Source organism: Pseudorasbora parva, chromosome 2 (genome assembly GCF_024679245.1).
Source record: "Pseudorasbora parva isolate DD20220531a chromosome 2, ASM2467924v1, whole genome shotgun sequence".
Classification (NCBI taxonomy): domain Eukaryota; kingdom Metazoa; phylum Chordata; class Actinopteri; order Cypriniformes; family Gobionidae; genus Pseudorasbora; species Pseudorasbora parva.
In genome coordinates this window covers 15,550,131-15,569,972 of record NC_090173.1, presented here as the reverse complement: position 1 = coordinate 15,569,972, position 19,842 = coordinate 15,550,131, and the positions used below count along the sequence as shown (strand labels likewise).

The 19,842-nt window shown below is 38.9% G+C and overlaps 1 protein-coding gene across 13 annotated transcripts in view; it reads left to right on the top strand.

Annotated features, from left to right (window-relative positions):
• arhgap44a (Rho GTPase activating protein 44a) overlaps positions 1-19,842 on the top strand; it is a 118,633-nt gene that overhangs the window by 73,637 nt on the left and 25,154 nt on the right. For 12 of the 13 annotated variants that reach the window (XM_067457123.1, XM_067457115.1, XM_067457059.1 and 9 more), the window contains 6 exons: positions 1,232-1,312; positions 1,951-2,064; positions 7,246-7,337; positions 7,431-7,611; positions 12,537-12,554; positions 17,002-17,190. In XM_067457123.1, coding sequence (XP_067313224.1) covers positions 1,232-1,312; positions 1,951-2,064; positions 7,246-7,337; positions 7,431-7,611; positions 12,537-12,554; positions 17,002-17,190 — 675 coding nt within the window. The remainder of the gene's footprint in view (positions 1-1,231; positions 1,313-1,950; positions 2,065-7,245; positions 7,338-7,430; positions 7,612-12,536; positions 12,555-17,001; positions 17,191-19,842) is intronic. The other variant, XM_067457069.1, reaches the window with a different exon arrangement.

Genomic DNA, 19,842 nt, shown 5'->3' with positions numbered 1-19,842 from the left:
GTGGGGTTACCCGAGCCTGCTTAAATGCTGTGGGAAAGGTGCCCGTGTGAAGAGAAGTGTTGACAATGTGAGTGAGTGCAGGAGTGATTGAAGAAGAAATGACCTGAAGGAGGTGAGTGGGTGTTGTTGCCGGTATACTGGAGCATGAGCTCTTAAAACTCCACCCTATTCTTGAAAGGGGTCCAGGGGCAACAGATCATTTGCATTTAAAGACACAAATTTTGTGTTTTTACTCACCCCAAAAAGTTGCAATGTATAAAATGTTTTCTTTTAGGTATCTTTAGCTAAAACTTCACATAAACACTCTGTAAACACATTGTGTTAAACGGGACATAATAGGTCCTCTTTAAAGCATACTTAAACAAGTATTAAAGCACTTGTACTTTTCTTTTAGGGTGCTTTCACACTAGCACTTTTGGTGCACACCCGGGTTCGATTGACATCAGAGTTCGGTGAGTTTGGATGATGTGAACGAGGTCTACCGAACTCAGGTGCGCACCCGCGAACCGTACCCGAGTTCGCTTAAAGAGGTGGTCTCGGGTTTGGTTCATGTGAACTCCGGTACGGTTCACTGCGGATTTGAACGCAGTCGCACTAAACCGCGGAAGGTAACCACTTTTAATGGCGTGAGTTGATAAAAATGTGTGTTTTGTGTGTGTTTCCCTCATTTACCTGACACACGTCACTGACATAGGCTACTGCAAGCAGAGAGCTGTTTAACCTCATCTCTGCTCGTCTTCGGCATTCTTTAGAGCGGCAGATAGACGCAAGTGCTATTACGTACAGAAGCTTTGGTAACAAAACCAACGGTTCAAAAACAAAAATATAAAAGTGATGGGAGCAATGCTATGCATTTCGCCGCCTTCACGCTGGCTGTCGTTACTAAGCAACCGGGTAAACAGCTGCTGCTTTGATGACGCAAACGAACCCCGGTTTGGACCCAAATAATATAATGTGAACAAAGTCCAGCAGGGGGAGGGGGAGCAATCGAACTCGGGTTCGGTCCAGGCAATCGAACCAAGTGTGAAAGCACCCTTAGTGAACTAAACATCGCCCTTACAGTTTACTCACACTGTGGAAGAGTTGAAAAATCAGCCAAATGTCGATGTTTCCTTGTGGGTTAATTGCACCATGTACAAAAAAAAAGATCAAGTTAAGTCTCACTCATGAACATACAGGAGTATTTCCATTTTCGTTACCATATGCCTCTCTCCTTGTGTCCATTTTCTAGCATTCAAGATATGGATAAAAGGCTTCAAGCCCTGCTGGGTACATGTGAGAAACTACCATCAGATAATTTGAACAACTTCAGGTGTGTGGTGCTTCTTATTTATTTATAATTTGTTTTTGTTTTCTAACAAATTCTTTGTCTTTGAATGAGTCATGATAGCAACAGCTCATTAGCAGAGAGAAGTGTCAAATCTCTATCATATCCTGAGCAATGTAGCAGTTCCTTCACTGACAGGAAGTGGGTATTTTTCTGCATATTCAGAGTTCATTAGCCCTACTGAGAGTATTTTCGCATTCGGAAATATCATTTAGTCTAACCTGTTTACTGTGCCAACTAGGACAAACTCCGCCTTTCATTTTGCCCTGATTCATGTAAGACAAATAAGCTAAGAGCCAAAATAATTAATATTATATCATTATCTTCTAGGAATAAATTTGAACAAAGCTACTGTTAAAGAATATAAGGAGGTCTGTTCATATTGCTTATGCATTTTCTTTACAATGCAACTGTCAAAGCCTGTGAATATTTGGCACGTCTTTCCTTCCAACCCACATAATAAGGTTTCCAGATATAAGATGTGGGTCGCTGCCGTTTGACAGACCTACTGAAATATTGATAACATGCAGCGACAGGAATAGCAAAATGTATGAGTGAATGCCAGGACTAAAACCTTTTGTCAAACTGAAACTGAAACAATTTTTGTTCTCTTTTCTAAACAGATATCTTATTAAATTCTTAGCCAAACTCACAGAGTATCAAGACGCTAATAAAATGACACCAGGTAACATTGCAATTGTTCTTGGACCCAACCTGCTGTGGACACATTCAGAAGGGTGAGTGCACGCCCCATGTTTGGCTTATTCTCTCATTTATGTGGATGGCACCAAATTCACAAAGCAATTATACAGGACAGTTCACTGAAAATGAAAATGGTGTCATTGCTGACAGTTCATACTTTGTTACTTTTCTTATGTGCAGAACAGTTTTGTTATTGTTAACTAAAACTATTACATATTTTCTTTAAAGTGCCCCTATTATGCTTAGTTTGAATGTCACTTTTCATGTTGTGTGTAAAAAGCTGTTTGCAGATATCCCACCCTGCGCAACCAATCAGAGCAGAGTAGACCCTTTACAAGAGAGTGGGCCACCTGACCAATCAGAGCACAGTAGACCAATCACAACAGACTGGGCCATTAGACCAATCAGAGCAGAGTAGACCAATCACAAGAGAGTGGGCCACCTGACCAATCAGAGCACAGTAGACCAATCACAACAGACTGGGCCATTAGACCAATCAGAGCAGAGTAGACCAATCACAAGAGAGTGGGCCACCTGACCAATCAGAGCACAGTAGACCAATCACAGCAGACTGGGCCATCTAACCAATCAGAGCAGAGTAGACCAATCACAACAGACTGGGCCATCTGACCAATCAGAGCAGAGTAGACCAATCACAACAGAGTGGGCCATCTGACCAATCAGAGCAGAGTAGTCCAATCACAACAGACTGGGTCATCTGACCAATCAGAGCAGTGTAGACCAATCACAACAAACTGGGCCATTTGACCAATCAGAGCAGAGAAGACCAATCACAACACACTGGGCCATCTGTCCAATCAGAGCAGAGTAGACCAATCACAGCAGACTGGGCCATCTGTCCAATCAGAGCAGAGTAGACCAATCACAGCAGACTGGGCCATCTAACCAATCAGAGCAGAGTAGACCAATCACAACAGACTGAGCCATCTGACCAATCAGAGCAGAGTAGACCAATCACAACAGACTGAGCCATCTGACCAATCAGAGCAGAGTAGTCCAATCACAACAGACTGAGCCATCTGACCAATCAGAGCAGAGTAGACCAATCACAACAGACTGAGCCATCTGACCAATCAGAGCAGAGTAGACCAATCACAACAGACTGAGCCATCTGACCAATCAGAGCAGAGTAGACCAATCACAACAGACTGAGCCATCTAACCAATCAGAGCAGAGTAGACCAATCACAACAAACTGAGCCATCTGATCAATCAGAGCAGAGTAGACCAATCACAGCAGACTGGGCCATCTGACCAATCAGAGCAGTGTAGACCAATCACAACAAACTGGGCCATTTGACCAATCAGAGCAGAGAAGACCAATCACAACACACTGGGCCATCTGTCCAATCAGAGCAGAGTAGACCAATCACAACAGACTGAGCCATCTGACCAATCAGAGCAGAGTAGACCAATCACAACAGACTGAGCCATCTGACCAATCAGAGCAGAGTAGACCAATCACAACAGACTGAGCCATCTGACCAATCAGAGCAGAGTAGACCAATCACAACAGACTGAGTCATCTGATCAATCAGAGCAGAGTAGACCAATCACAACAGACTGAGCCATCTGACCAATCAGAGCAGAGTAGACCAATCATAGCAGACTGGGCCATCTGACCAATCAGAGCAGAGAAGACCAATCACAACACACTGAGCCATCTGACCAATCAGAGCAGAGTAGACCAATCACAACAGACTGAGCCATCTGACCAATCAGAGCAGAGTAGACCAATCACAACAGACTGAGCCATCTGACCAATCAGAGCAGAGTAGACCAATCACAACAAACTGGGCCATTTGACCAATCAGAGCAGAGAAGACCAATCACAACACACTGGGCCATCTGTCCAATCAGAGCAGAGTAGACCAATCACAACAGACTGAGCCATCTGACCAATCAGAGCAGTGCATAAAGATTGTTCAGAAGAAAGATAAACACAAATGAATTACATTTTTGGTTAAACTATGTCATTAAAGCTACACTGTGTAACTTTTTTAGTTTACTCTTAGCTAAAAACACTTAGTTCTTTCAAAAATATATGTGCTCATTAATGTATATTTACTTCTTTAAAGTAATAAAGTATTCTGGGCTGCATTTCCCGAGAACGTTGTCTCTTAGAGCGCTACGAAGACTCTAAAGGTTTAACTTAACTGAAGGTATACCATTTCTAGGTGTGTTCCCCGAACTATACCTTAGGAGGTCGCTTAAGGTATACCTTCTTAAGTGCGACGTTAGCGGGTGCTGTCCGTGGCGGTGGTGCTGAATTGGCTTCTATCGATGGCTCAATAATCGATTATTTCCTCTATTCAGGGGCTGTTTCACTGCGTTATGCGAAAAAATTATGTTCTTTATAAAATAAGCACTTCAGAAATAGTTGAACTTTCATTTATCATAAAAAATTGCACCTACATTTTACATAATTCTGAAATGAGTGCACGAACAAGCAATCTCATGCTCAACCCCATCATGAGCATCACGCGTCATTTAAATTATTACAATATATTTTCCACAGTGTCTTGATTTACTCCACAACCAGGGATGATTGCCCATGCAGCAGCTGCATCACATTATTGTGTAAATAACTAAATTATATTATTAGATGGCCTAGTCAATAAAAACGCAACACGCAAAACATATAATCAGCTGATATGGCGGAGAAAACAGAAAGAAAGAGAAGAGGGCTGATTTTAGGGTTGAGGGAGTAGCTGTGTCTTGACAAAGTTGGTCCAACAAGATCTAAAAGCTGCTGAATTTGCTTTCGTGGTAGGTGAAATTTCTTTTAATAGCAGCTTCTGACATGGTAGCCAGGGGACTAAAGTTTTCATGTATGAAATAGTGCACATACACTAAATGGCTCCGCGGACAGCGCCGTTTTTGATTTAGCACAATTCTATTCGCTGCCTCTCTGCCAAAGTTTGACTAAACTCTCTTCCACAATCATTCCCTTTAAATAGGCTCCTAAGCCTTTCCTGTCTAGCCAGGTGATGTACCTTTGGATAATAATATCATTAAAAAGCTAACAACCATCAGTGTTTGTAATGACATTTTTTATGACAATTTTAATCCTTGCAAATTCAATGTTCTAAACTTCAGATCATCAAATTCAATGTTCTAAACTTCAGATCATCAAATTCAATGTTCTAAAATTCAGATCATCAAATTCAATGTTCTAAACTTCAGATCATCAAATTCAATGTTCTAAACTTCAGATCATCAAATTCAATGTTCTAAACTTCAGATCATCAAATTCAATGTTCTAAACTTCAGATCATCAAATTCAATGTTCTAAAATTCAGATCATCAAATTCAATGTTCTAAACTTCAGATCATCAAATTCAATATTCTAAAACTCAGATCATCAAATTCAATGTTCTAAAATTCAGATCATCAAATTCAATATTCTAAAACTCAGATCATCAAATTCAATATTCTAAAACTCAGATCATCAAATTCAATGTTCTAAACTTCAGATCATCAAATTCAATATTCTAAAACTCAGATCATCAAATTCAATGTTCTAAACTTCAGATCATCAAATTCAATATTCTAAAACTCAGATCATCAAATTCAATGTTCTAAACTTCAGATCATCAAATTCAATGTTCTAAACTTCAGATCATCAAATTCAATGTTCTAAACTTCAGATCATCAAATTCAATGTTCTAAACTTCAGATCATCAAATTCAATATTCTAAAACTCAGATCATCAAATTCAATGTTCTAAAATTTAGATCATCAAATTCAATATTCTAAAACTCAGATCATCAAATTCAATATTCTAAAATTCAGATGGCAGAAATTCAGATCTTACAGAAAGTAGGCCAGAGGTCATCATCAGGGAAGAGTAAAGGATGTCAGAAAAATCCAACGGAGCACCATATCTGATCATTTCATTTCCGATTTGTAATGGAATAAAGAGAGAAGATCAAACAGCCCTTTTATACTTTTTTGTTTATTTTAGATTAATGCACGGAAAAAGAGATTTCGGCTAGATTCCTCATTTTTCGTGCGTGATTTACAAATCGCTGATTAGTGAAGAAAATCTCAGCATTTGACGTCATCTGTCGTTCTCCATGCACTGAAAAAAATGTAGGTTGTTATTTGTTGGTTTAACTTGAAAAAGTAAGTAACCTGGCTGCCTTAAAATTGTGAGTTTATTGAAATTAAAACTTTGAGTTGATACAATGAAGGAAATTTGTTTAATAAATAGAAACTCAAAATATCATTGTATCTGAACCACATTAAAAAAATTGATAAATCATGAAAATAGGACTATTTGGCATGTTTCTGTAAGATCTGAATTTCTGCCATCTGAATTTTAGAACATTGAATTTGATGATCTGAGTTTTAGAATATTGAATTTGATGATCTGAATTTTAGAATATTGAATTTGATGATCTGAATTTTAGAATATTGAATTTGATGATCTGAATTTCTTCTTCATCTGAAATCTTGAATCTGTATTTTCAAAAACTGAATATTTACAGTCTATTAATTCAGAACAAAATATCTGCTGTTTGAAAATATATGTCTATACAATTTCGACATAAAAAAGTTTCAGATGTGTTCAATTCCAAAGGGTCTATATTCAACATTTTAAAAAATTCAAATTCAGTACTATGTAAAATGGAACATAATATTCAATTTTGTTACATTACACTAATTCAGATTTATAAAATTCAAATTCAGATCATTTTGTCATATTTCTAGCTCCATACAAGCTCTGTAGAACGTTCGAGGTGAATAAGGCGAATAGCACTGATAAAAGTTACTTTACTAAGATTAGCTCGCATTCGTCTGGGAACCTGATAGCTCGTGTTAGCAATGAAATGGTAAAAAAAGAACAAAAACGTGAAACTATTATTCATTTTACATTGATGTCATAACCTACATGTTAACTGACAAATTAAATAACTGCAAATTATAATAGTTTTCTAAAGTAACCTCATCACTTGAAGGAGCACTAGTGGACGAGGTCGAACTGGAAGCCATGTTAATCTCGGACTAAATCGGCCACCGTAGGAGTTAAAATGAAATCGGAATTGAGAGGAACAGAAATTAATATTCTCTGGACGGTCATATACCTTTTCACCGCTAGATGGGGGAAAATATCACACAGTGTAGCTTTAATGGATCTGGTAGTTTTATATTTTGACATGTGTAGATCAAATGGGCCATTGATCTTCACAGAAACATGACGGAAATGATGACCACCGTGTCCCTGCAAATCGTCGGCATCATTGAGCCGATCATCCAGCATGCTGACTGGTTCTTCCCTGGAGGTTAGATGGAGAGAGTTGTGAGAGCATATTCACACATACACACGAGCATGTTCTCCTGTGAGATTTGGACTAATTTGTCTTTGCTATTCTTAGATATTGAGTTCAACCTGACAGGCAGCTACGGCAGCCCGGTCCACACCAACCACAACTCCAACTACAGCTCCATGCCCTCGCCAGATATGGACCAATCAGAGCGCAAGCAGCACGACCAGGGCCGACGCCCACTCAGTGTTGCTACGGACAACATGATGCTAGAATTCTATAAGAAGGATGGGTAGGTTGTTCTGCACTCTTGTCTGCCTCCTCCATCTCTTCATTTTTCATTCCCCTCCCACACGCTCCCAATTATTCACACGCTTCTCATACATTCTTACTTCTTAAAGGGATAGTTCACCCACAAATTAAGATTGTGTCATCATTTACTCTCCCTCGAGTTATTCCAAACCTGTGGTTTTTGTCTTCCATGCAACAAAAGGTGACAAAAGGAGAATATCCAGTCTAGAAGGGCTGGACAATTAATCAAAATGAAACTGGAATAGTGATACGATGTTTGCACTGCATGTTTCAGAGTGAAACATGGTACTGTGTTCTTTTAAACGTGTGCAGCTCACTATCTGTTTGGTATGTTTGGGAATAAAGGAACAATCTTCTCTTTTTGTTTTATTTATATATCAGGCATAAAATTATGACCACTGGCAGGTGAAGTTAATAACACTGATTATCTCTTAATCACGGCACCTGTAAGTGGTATATTGCCACCGATATATTAAACAGCAAGTGAACATTTTGTCCTCAAAGTTGATGTGTTAGAAGCAGGAAAAGGGGCAAGCGTAAGGATTTAAGTGAGTTTGACAAGGGCCAAATTGTGATGGCTAGACGACAGGGTCAGAGCATCCCCAAAACTGCAGCTCTTGTGGGGTGTTCCTGTCTGCAGTGGTCAGTGTCTATCAAAAGTTGACCAAGGAAGGAACAGTGGTGAACCGGCGACAGGGTCATGGGCGGCCACGACTCATTGATGCACGTGGGGAGCGAAGGCTGGCCCGTTTGGTCTGATCAACCAGATAAGCTACTGGAACTCAAATTGCTCAAGAAGTTAATGCTGGTTCTGATAGAAAGGTGTCAGAATAGACAGTGCATCGCAGTTTGTTGTGTATGGGGCGGCATAGCCGCAAACCAGTCAGGGTCCCCATGCTGACCCTTGTCCACCACCGAAAGCGCCAACAGTGGACACACAAGCATCAGAACTGAACCACTGATGAATCACGTGTTCTTTTACATCACGTGGATGGCCGTGCGCGTCGCTTACCTCGTGAACACATGGCACCAGGATGCACTATGGGAAGAAAACAAGCCTACTTAGGCAGTGTGATGCTTTGGCTAATGTTCTGCTGGGAAACCTTGGGTCCTGCCATCCATGTGGATGTTACTTTGACATGTATCACCTACCTAAACATTGTCGCAGACCATGTACACCTTTTATATATATACACCCTATAAGAAAAAAAAATTGAAAAAAAAAATATATATATATATATTGTCATATTGATGTATATGTAATTACAACATTTTTGGTCTAACCCCTTAAAAAAATTAAGGTCAAAAAGATCAACAAATCGTGCAGCCCTTCTTGCTTGTTTGTGTGTGTGTGTGTGTGTGGGGGGGGGGGGGGGTGTAATCCCTACGTTATGGGGACAAAATGATCCCCACAAAAAGATGGCAATATCCGAAATCCTTGTCCTTGTGGGTACATTTTTAGGTCCCCATGAGAAAAAATTCTTATAAATCACACAGGATGAGTTTTTTTGAGAAAGTAAAAATGCAGAATGTTTCCTGTGATGGGTAGGTTTAGGGGCAGTTGCAGTGTAGGGGGAAAGAATATACGGTTTGTACAGTATGAAAGTTTGTCAGTGAACTATCCCTTTTAATTGAACTGCACTTTTATCATTGCACTAACCGCCCATTACCAACAGGGTTTGATAGTGCCGCTTAAACCAATTAGAAGTGGCGGATAAGACAGCAGCAGATAGCTAATGTGTTCAGCGAGTAATTCACTTGACTGGGACGTCCGTTATGTAGTTATCCAGTAACCTTGCTGTGTCATTTATTCTCAATTTGAGTTGAACTCGGGGAACATCTCAGCGACTCCTTCAGCCTTCCTTGAATAGAGCTGGTCTCGGGCTGATGGGCTGCCACGGTCTCTATGGTTACGTGGATGGAGTGTTGATGGAGGGCCGCAGGTCCCTTATCGTTCACTGAGGGGGCTGGAGTTCTGCCGCTATCGACACAGACACGTGGCAGATGTGCCAGGCTCTGACTCATGCCACCTGCAATGCTCCAGCAGGTGGAAAAACACTGCAGACGGAGGAGGAGATCCAGACTCCTGTTAGTCAGAGTCCAACTCCAGGGACCCTTACAAAAAAAAATGGCAAAAAATTGATGGCAGGGATGAGTTTTTTTTGATGGCAAATCATTTTTGCAAGAGCTTTAATGAAATGATTTATGGAAGGAGAATTATCTATATAAATTAAAATTATATTAATTTAACTTTTTGTTCTACAGTGAAATGTAATATCATTTTATGTATATATATATAACCATTGCACCCCTCGAGGCATGGGCTCCACTTGATCTCTAAAGATGTGCTGTGGTGTATCTGGCACCAAGATGTTAGCAGCAGATCCTTTAAGTCCTGTAAGTTGCGAGGTGGGGCCTCCATGGATTGGACTTGTTTGTTTAGCACACCCCACAGATGCTCGATTAGATTGAGATCTGGGGAATTTGGAGGCCAAGTCAACCAATAACCATCCTTAAACCATTTTTGCTTTGTGGCAGGACGTATTATCCTGCTGAAAGAGGCCACAGCCACCAGGGAATCCCTTTTCAATGAAAGGCTGTACATGGTCTGCAAAAATACTTAGGTAGTGGGTACGTGTCAAAGTAACATCCACACGGATGGCAGGACCCAAGGTTTCCCAGCAGAACATTAGCCAAAGCATCACACTGCCTCAGCCGGCTTGTCTTCTTCCCATAGTGCATCCTGGTGCCATGTTTTCCCCAGGTAAGCGACACGCACGGCCATCCACGTGATGCAAAATAAAGCATGATTCACCAGACCAGGCCACCTTCTTCCATTGCTCACTGGTTCAGTTCTGATGCTCACGTGCCCACTGTTGGTGCTTTCGGTGGTGGACAGGGGTCAGCATGGGGACCCTAACTGGTCTGTGGCTATGCAGCCTCATACACAACAAACTGTGATGCACTGTCTATTCTGACACCTTTCTATCAGAACCAGCATTAACTTCCTGAGCAATATGAGCTACAGTAGCTCGTCTATACAATCGAAACCAAAGACTTCTCCATGGTCTGTTCCGGCTCAGCTTCGTTAATCAATGATCTGGGAGGCAGATTTTGTTATTAAAATAGAAGTCTCTTCATTGATTACAAGTAGTTGCTCTAGTATAGTACAAATACTCAATATAAGCACAAATATCAAAACGTTTTTCAATCAAGGCAATATTAGCGATGGCTGTGGTGCCGGAGAACCTCTTCAGGTGGTCACGAAGCAGTGTCTGATGTCACTGTCGTCATCACGGATATTTAAATATAAATCAGAAACCTCACCTCCCCAAATGAGGTCACCCAGACTGGGAACGCCCCCTTTAAAAAGGCCTGTTTTATGTGTTCTCCTCTGCATTTGGCAAGCTCTTCTCCTCTTGTCTGCATCACTTTTCATCCACGGCAACATACTTAACAGTTACTCTAATACATATATTTTCTTCTCTACTTTTAGTCATCTGTTGAACGATAAGCAGAGGGGCCTCATCCTTATTCCTTTGACCTCAAATTTAACTGCATAAAACATACATGTTACAGTATATTCATTGCATTTAAAATAAAATACATATGTAATGGTAACATCATTACCCACCTTGTGAAAAAAACCTATTCCGAAATGTATTTAAAATAATTCATAGTAAGAAAGAATACTACAAACCGTTAACATATTTACCAACATATCGCTTTAGATTTACCGATGTAAGTATTACATATTTAAACTTTATTTGTAGTACTTCTTTATTGCACGATGCACTTTTTTTTATATATTAAGCCTAATATCACTACTAATAAGGATAGTATGATCTCTGTATAATATCAGTCTTCAATCTTTAAATGCAAGATATTTAAAGTGTACCTAAAATACTTGCAAAAGTTCCACTTTAGCAAAATCAAATATAAGTTTATCTTTATCTGAACCTCAGCACTATTTTTGGATAACTTAAGTACATTAGGTACAAAATTAGTTGTTCCAGTTCAACATACTTTAAGTATACCAATTTAGTATACCATATAACCATATATTTAATCAAAATGTAATCGTTCATCATATAAAGTCAATGAAAGCTAATCTATTTTTGGTGGAATTGACTCTTACCGGAGGAACAGATATCTCTCTGGTTTCATTAAAATTATCTAAATCTGTCCTTCTAATCCTGCCTGAAAAGTGCTCATCCTTAACCACTTTCCAAGATCAACTATTCAGCAAATCAGCTAATGTAATTATTATTCACAATTTAAACCACATAGGCATAAACTTAACTTATATAAAGATGATGTGAACAGTGGGAGAGGCGAGATATAAAAAGTATTTTACAAAATAATGCGTTTTGTATATTCACAATTGTTACAACATAGAGATTTAAAGTGACTGACCTTTTCTGGGAAGCTTTATCTTTTAAGCTTTCAGGTTTGACCTCATATGAGTATTTCACACCAACTTGGCATTTACAATGTGTCTCCCTCACGTTTCCTCACATTAATATGCCCTTGATTTCAAAAGCACATGCACATGTTTTATAGATTACATAACAATTAATGTCGTATTTTAGGACTGATTTGTATTGTTAAAGCAAAGGTTACGTGTCTAATTGTTTATGTCCACAGCTCTCGGGGTAAAGGCAATTAGAGTAAATGAGGCGTAATGGTGTCGCAGCGGGCAAGAGTGCCAGCTGCTCATTTAGACTGACATGTTCTCACCTCTGGACCGCCCTCATCCTCCAAACACTGTCAAACTACACATGTCCCCCACTGCACTCCACATGGTCCTTGTTTCTTCCCTGTCTCCATGTCATTTTCTTGTACTAAACAAGTAAATACACTGTGTTTCCTCTAAAATCAGTGTTTTATCTTCACTTAATGCAGCATTAGGAAAATTCAAAGGTATTGTCCACATTTTCTTTAACACTGTGATTTTCTTTTTTTCTTTGGTTTTGGAAACACTTTTGGTCCCACTTTATATGAAGTGCTTTAACTAATATGTACTAATGTTTAAATGTATCACTTGATGCAATTGACTTGTTGTGTACATGCATGTTTTTACATTGTACTTATATGTTTTAAAAAAACCTGCATGTAATTACAGCTTGTACCGTTGTTGTTTAGAATCCAGTATTCCTATAACTCTTTGTCTTTATGAGTTTAATAATGAACTCGGTCTTGTCTTTTGTCCAAACATACTGCACCTTCTTTCAGTAATGATCGACTTATTCGTGCGCCAGGTGACCTGTATGCGAAAAATGTTTTATTCCATTACAGTTTTGCGTAATATTTTTTTAACTTTTTCAAATTGCCTGTAAGATTTTTTTTGTGATATATGGGAATGTGGCAAACAGCGGGCCGTATTTCCATTTTTCAATTCGCAATTTCAGTTTGCGCAATTTGAATGGTAATGGAAAAGCAGCTACTCTCTCTTTTTACCAATCCGTCCAATCACAGTGGAGAATGGGCGGGACAAATACAACACCGACCAACTGTCACATTCTGCTTATACAATGATAAATGATGACAAGCACACCTCTTCGTCCAAAACTAGTGCTAGAGCAAGTGCGTTACACATGTGGTGATAACTATTTGCGAAATCAGATACAGTGGGGCAAAAAATAAATATTGTCAGCCACCAATTGTGCAAGTTCTCCCACTTAAAAAGATGAGAGAGGCCTGTAAATTTCATCATGGGTACACTTCAACTATGAGAGACAGAATGACAAAATCACATTGTCAGATTTTTTTAAGTATTTATTTGCAAATTATGGTGGAAAATAAGTATTTGGTCAATAACAAAAGTTAATCTCAATACTTTGGTATACAACCCTTTGTTGGCAATGACAGAGGTCAAACGTTTTCTGTAAATCACCACAAGGTTTTTACACAATGTTGCTGGTAGTTTGGCCCATTCCTCTATGCAGATGTCCTCTAGAGCAGCGATGTTTTGGGGCTGTCGCTGGGCAAAACTGAAGATTTCCCCCTTCAAAGATTTTCTATGGGGTTGAGATCTGGAGACTGGCTAGGCCACTCCAGGACCTTGAAATGCTTCTTACAAAGCCACTTTTTCGTTCCACGGGTGGTGTGTTTGGGATCATTGTCATGCTGAAAGACCCAGCCATGTTTCATCTTTAATGCCCTTGCTGATGGAAGAAGGTTTTTACTCAGAATCTCACAATACATGGCCCCATTCATTCTTTCCTTTACACGGATCAGTCATCCTGGTGCCTTTGCAGAAAAACAGGCCCAAAGCATGATGTTTCAACCCCCATGCTTCATAGTAGGTATGGTGCAGCTCCGCATTCTTTCTCCTCCAAACATGAAAAGTTGAGTTTTTACCAAAAAGTTATATTTTGGTTTCATCTGACCATATGACATTCTCCCAATTCTCTTCTGGGTCATCCAAATGCTCTCTGGCAAAATTCAGACGGACATGTACTGTCTTAAGCAGGAGGAAACGTCTGGCATTGCAGGATTTGAGTCCCTGAAGGCGTAGTGTGTTACTGATGGTAGCCTTTGTTACTTTGGTCCCAACTCTCTGCAGGTCATTCACTAGGCTGTGGTTCTGGGATTTTTGCTCACTGTTCTTGTGATCATTTTGACCCCATGGGGTGAGATCTTGCGTGGAGAACCCAGATCGAGGGAGATTATCAGTTGTCTTGTATGTCTTCCATTTTCTAATAATTGCTCCCACAGTTGATTTCTTCACACCAAGCTGCTTACCTATTGCAGTTTCAGTCTTCCCAGCCTGATGCAGGTCTACAATGTTGTTTCTGGTGTCCTTTGACAGCTCTTTGGTCTTGGCCATAGTGGAGTTTGGAGTCTGACTGTTTATACTGATAACATGTTCAATCAGGTGCCATTAATACAGGTAATGAGTGGAGGACAGAGGAGCCTCTTAAAGAAGAAGTTACAGGTCTGTGAGAGCCAGAAATCTTGCTTTTTTGTAGGTGACCAAATGCTTATTTTCCACCATAATTTGCAAATAAATTCTTTAAAAATCAGACAATGTGATTTTCTGGATTTTTTTTCTCATTCTGTCTCTCATAGGTGAAGTGTACCTATGATGGAAATTACTGGCCTCTCTCAATCTTTTTAAATGCTAAAACTTGCAAAATTGATGGCTGACTAAACTTTTTTGCCCCACTGTATAACACTTCTGCAGATAGTTCAAATCAGCCATAGACTGTAAAAAAAAAAATATACCCGTAGTGTCCGTAACATCACCCATAGGATTCTGAAGAGCAGTGCTGAAGCGTAGAGACGAGCTGGCCGTTGCCATCTTGGCAGCGCGTCACTCCCGGATAACAGAAAATGGACAAAGAGGCGGGAAGTGAGCAGAGCTGAGGTTACATGCTAACAGACAGCGGATAAATGGCTATCCACCTGTCACTCAAAGTGGCCACGCCCCAAATTATGCAGAACTTTAAGGGTTTATATAATGTAAACAAATGAGTACCAGGCTGTAAATGTGTTTTTTTTTTTCTGTCGGGCATAATGTTGGGCATTTTAACATGGGCCTTAATGAGATTCTGCTGCCTTCTGGGGCCTGTCTCTTGTGGCCAGTCGATGAATTACAGTTTAAGTTACTTCCGTGTTGGCTTCAACAGAAATTGGGGGAGGTTACCGTTTGGTATCAGCACATATAGTCTCTCAACTGAAAAAATACAAAACGCTGCTTTGTTCTCTTTACCCATATCCCACATCGATAGCAGCAAAAGTAAGTACATTGTAACTAACAATTTTTTCATGTAAGTACATTGTAAAGACACCTAATATAAGTGGGACCCATTTTTTATTCACTTAAAGGGATAGTTCACCCAAAAATGAAAATGCTGTTATCATTTACTCATCCTCAAGTTGTTTCAAAACAAAACTGTATGACTTTCTTTCTTCAGCTGAACACAAAGAAGAAGAAAGAAATGCATACAGGTTTGGAACAACTTGAGTAAATGATGACAGAGTTTTTAGTTTTTTGGTGAACTATCCCTTCAAATAACAATCTGTATGCTATTATTGCAAATGTTTGGGGTCAGTATTTTTTTTTTTTTAAGAATTCATTAGACTGATCAAAAATGATAGTATAAATTTACAATAAATACTATTTCAACTTTCTATTCACCAGTGAATCCTAAAAGAAATGTTTCACGGCAGAACAACTGTTTTCACTACTGATAATAACATTAAATATTTATCTGAAGGATTTCTGAAGGATCATGTGACACTGAAGGCTGGAGTTATGATGATGAAAATTCAGATTTGATCACAGGATTTAATACATTTTGAAATACGTTTAAATAGAGAATAATTGAAATAATATTTCGCAATTTTCAAAAACATTAAAAGAATCTTACAGACCCCAAACTTTTGAACGAAGCAACATTTGAATACAAAGAATATTCTACATTTAAATATTGTAATAATTACAATAATAAATGTTATCAATAAAAGTTACTATAAAGTGTTTAACCCTCTGACATGAATTATTAAATGACAAAATACAATATTTTTATAGAAGAATATGAATGATTATTGAGGAAGTTATTCATATGGCATCTGTAATAAATGATAATATATTAAATATATATCACAGGGATACCCTAATTTAGTTTGACACCCGTAATACCTCCGTTCATCTGCGGAACACAAATGAAAATATTTTAGTTGAAATCCGATGGCTCAGAAAGGCCTTCATTCACACCAATGTCATTTCCTCTCTCAAGACCCATAAAGGCACTAAAGACGTCGATACAAAGCCCATCTCACTACAGCGGCTCTACAATCATTTTATGAAGCGATGAGAACAGTTTTTGTGCGCCCTAACTCAAAACAAGCAGTTATGAATCAGCGTATCGATTCATGCTTCGGATCGCCAATGTCACGTGATTTCAGCAGTTTGACACGTGATCCGAATCCTGAATTGATACGCTGATTCATAACGGTTCGAAACTTTGTTTTGAATTCAGCCCATCACTATATAAGTCATTATTTCGTTTTTTTGCGCACAAAAACTCTTCTCGTCGCTTCATAAAATGATTGTAGAGCCACTGTAGTGAGATGGGCTTTGTAACGACGTCTTTAGTGTCTTTATGGGTCTTGAGAGAGAAAATGACATTGGTGTCAATGGAGGCCTTTCTGTGCCATCGGATTTCAACACTAATATCTTCATCTGTGTCTGAAGATGAATGGAGGTCTTACGGGTGTCGAACGACATTAGGGTGAGGAATTAATGAGAGATTTTTCATTTTTGGGTGAACTAATCCTTTAAGAGGGTTAACACTTCAATGCCGATGTTGTGTGGAGGGTTTGTGGGTCAGTGACTCAGTTGTGATCTTTATGTGGGCAGTGTGGGTGTCAGAGTGATGGACACATCGTGGGTGAAGGGCAAAAGCACCTCAACGCTGGCCCGCAAATCCTCCTCCACGCCTCCCAGCGCGCAACCGCCCGGCTCTCCTGCGGACACCCTGATCACGGAGCAGCCCGGTGAGCTGGCCACATCTCCAATCCCCACCCCCCCTCCTGGAGACAGGGGCAGGTAAAAATAACAACGTGATCTCCGTCACCCCTCTACCTGTTTCTCATTGTCATTTCAATGTACTATGTATTCATTTCACAGTAGAACTAGTTGCATTAACTAACTTGTGACATCATTGTTTTCCATTCAGCGATTGACTCTCTTGCTTTCCCTGCATTTGTGCATTAATGACATTTCCTCTGCTTTTTCATGCTTTCCTTGTTCTACCTAGAGTTTTATGTTTTGCTTTTTTGGGGGGGTCTTTTTTTTTCTTTACACAGTGCAGTCAGTATGGCCGCGTACACACTGCAGTCAAATACGGTTGTCAGTCCTCTGAGTTCTTCACCCTACTGTACACACAGAAGTTTGTTTAGCAGAGTGCAACTTAATTCATCACATTTACATTAAATCAGTGTCATGTGTATGGAACCGAACAGATAGTTTTCATAATGCACAAGGCACAAGGCAAGCCACTACACTGTAAAACAAAATGTTGGTTTTGTTGGTTTAACTTAAAAAAGTAAGTAACCTGGTTGTCTTAACATTTTGAGTTTATTGAAATAAACAATTTGAGTTGATACAATGAAGGAAATTTGTTTAATAAATAAAAACTCAAAATATCATTGTATCTGAACCACATAAAAAATTTGATAAATCATGAAAATTGCACTATTCGGCATGTTTCACTGCGTTGTCACAAATAAAACACACAATTACCCAATATGCTTACAAAATCTTTTAATAATATTTTAATAAAGGTTGTTGAATCTCAAAAAATGTTCATTGTAATAATAATTTCAATTAACTCAAAATTTTAAGGCAACCAGGTAACTTTTTTTCTAAATAATTTTTTACATTGCGCAGGCAAAACCTTTTTCTTTCATGAACTGGTCAATTTTGAGATTTTGGACTATTTGCATAACTTGTTCTCTTTCAGATTAGTGGAGAGAAAACATCCAAAATACACATTTAAAGGGTTAGTTCAGCCAAAAACTCCACCCTAGGTGTGTATGACTGTCTTCTTTCAGCCGAACACAGTCTGAGTTATATTAATAAATATTTGTGTATGTGTGTGTCATGATAACTTCATGATTTCATGCACTGTAACAAAAATATTTAAAAAAATATGTTACCTGGGTGCCTTAAAATTGAGTTCATTTAAATAAAAAATTTGAGTTAATACAATGAACATTTTTGAGAATCGATAACCTTTATTCAAACATTATTAAAAGTTTTTGTAAGCATATTGGGTAATGGTGTGTGTTTTATTTGTGATAACGCAGTGAAACATGCCAAATTGTGCCATTTTCATGATTTATCTTTTTTTTTTTTGTTATGTGGTTCAGATACAATATTTTGAGTTTCTATTTATTAAACTAATTTCCTGCATTGTATCAACTCAAAAAACTCAAAATTTTAGGCAACCTGGTTACTTGCTTTTTAAGTTAATCCAACAACAACAAAAATTACAGTGTGGTTATTAACCAATTAGATTATAAAATTATTATAAAATTTAGATGTTTGAAAACCGCCAGTGACCCCCTACCAGCCCGTGTTTTTGAAGCCCAAAAAAGTGCATCCATCCATCATAAAAGTAATCCACATGGCTCCAGGTGATTAATAAAGGACTTTTGAAGTGAAGAGTATTTTGTAAGAAAAATATCCATATTTATAACTTTATAAACTGTAATCACTGGCTTCTGTATGCGAGTCTAGTTCTGGCTGAAGAGTGGCCTGACGTATTGACGAATGCGGAGGTGCAGAGGATAGACCAAAACGTTTAACTATTTTAGGGTGCGTTCACACTTCGGTTAGTTTGGTTTGTTTGGTCGGGACCAAAAAACAAAAACAAAACATATAGTCTTGGTCCGCTTTGCGTTCACACTGGCATTTAACAGCGAACCTAAAGTTACCGAACCAAAGGCATAGGGAGACGCTCACAACCTGATGGTCCTGGTCGGGTTATATGACGTAGGAGCTCACTTATCAAACATTCGAAACAATACTGTGTGCTGGATTAAACGCCATAATTTTATGCGTGTACATATGGCATTATTTTTACCCGCTGAGAACTCTTGAAGAGCTCATAAAATGTTCAAAACATTCAAAACAGCACCAGGATTTCCTCCGTTGTGCAGAAAAGAGACAGGCGTATCTTGTGCAAAAGAGACGGCCGTTCTGTCATCTGTACCGCCCCGAATAATATTGGGGAACACGGGTCCTTTGATGAGAAGAACCAGGTGTGCTTTTTGTGCGCTTTTTTTTAGCATTTTCGAAACATGCTCGTCAGACCAAATATTGATGAGGCACTTCCTCGTTGCTCCACGTTTGCTCTCTAACGTTAAAGTTATTCATTTTGAATACACCGATCGCTCTCGAATTTGTTCTTGATGTTTATATGAAAACTTTGGAAATTTAAGGACTTCCCAAAATCAGTTGCAAAAATCTAGCGAGAGTAAAGACATTTCTAATGAAACACTGATGCTTCTTGGGCATGTTTCTCATTTGCAATTTCAGGAGCGGCTCCTGTATTTTGTTCACACCCAGACCATTATTTAAGAGGATTCACTTCTGGATTTGACCGTGGTTGTCACTTTTGCAGTGTGTACAGGCCTATTTGATCATTTAGAGAGGTTAAACCGCACAGTTCAGAGCAATTTACCTCATGAATGT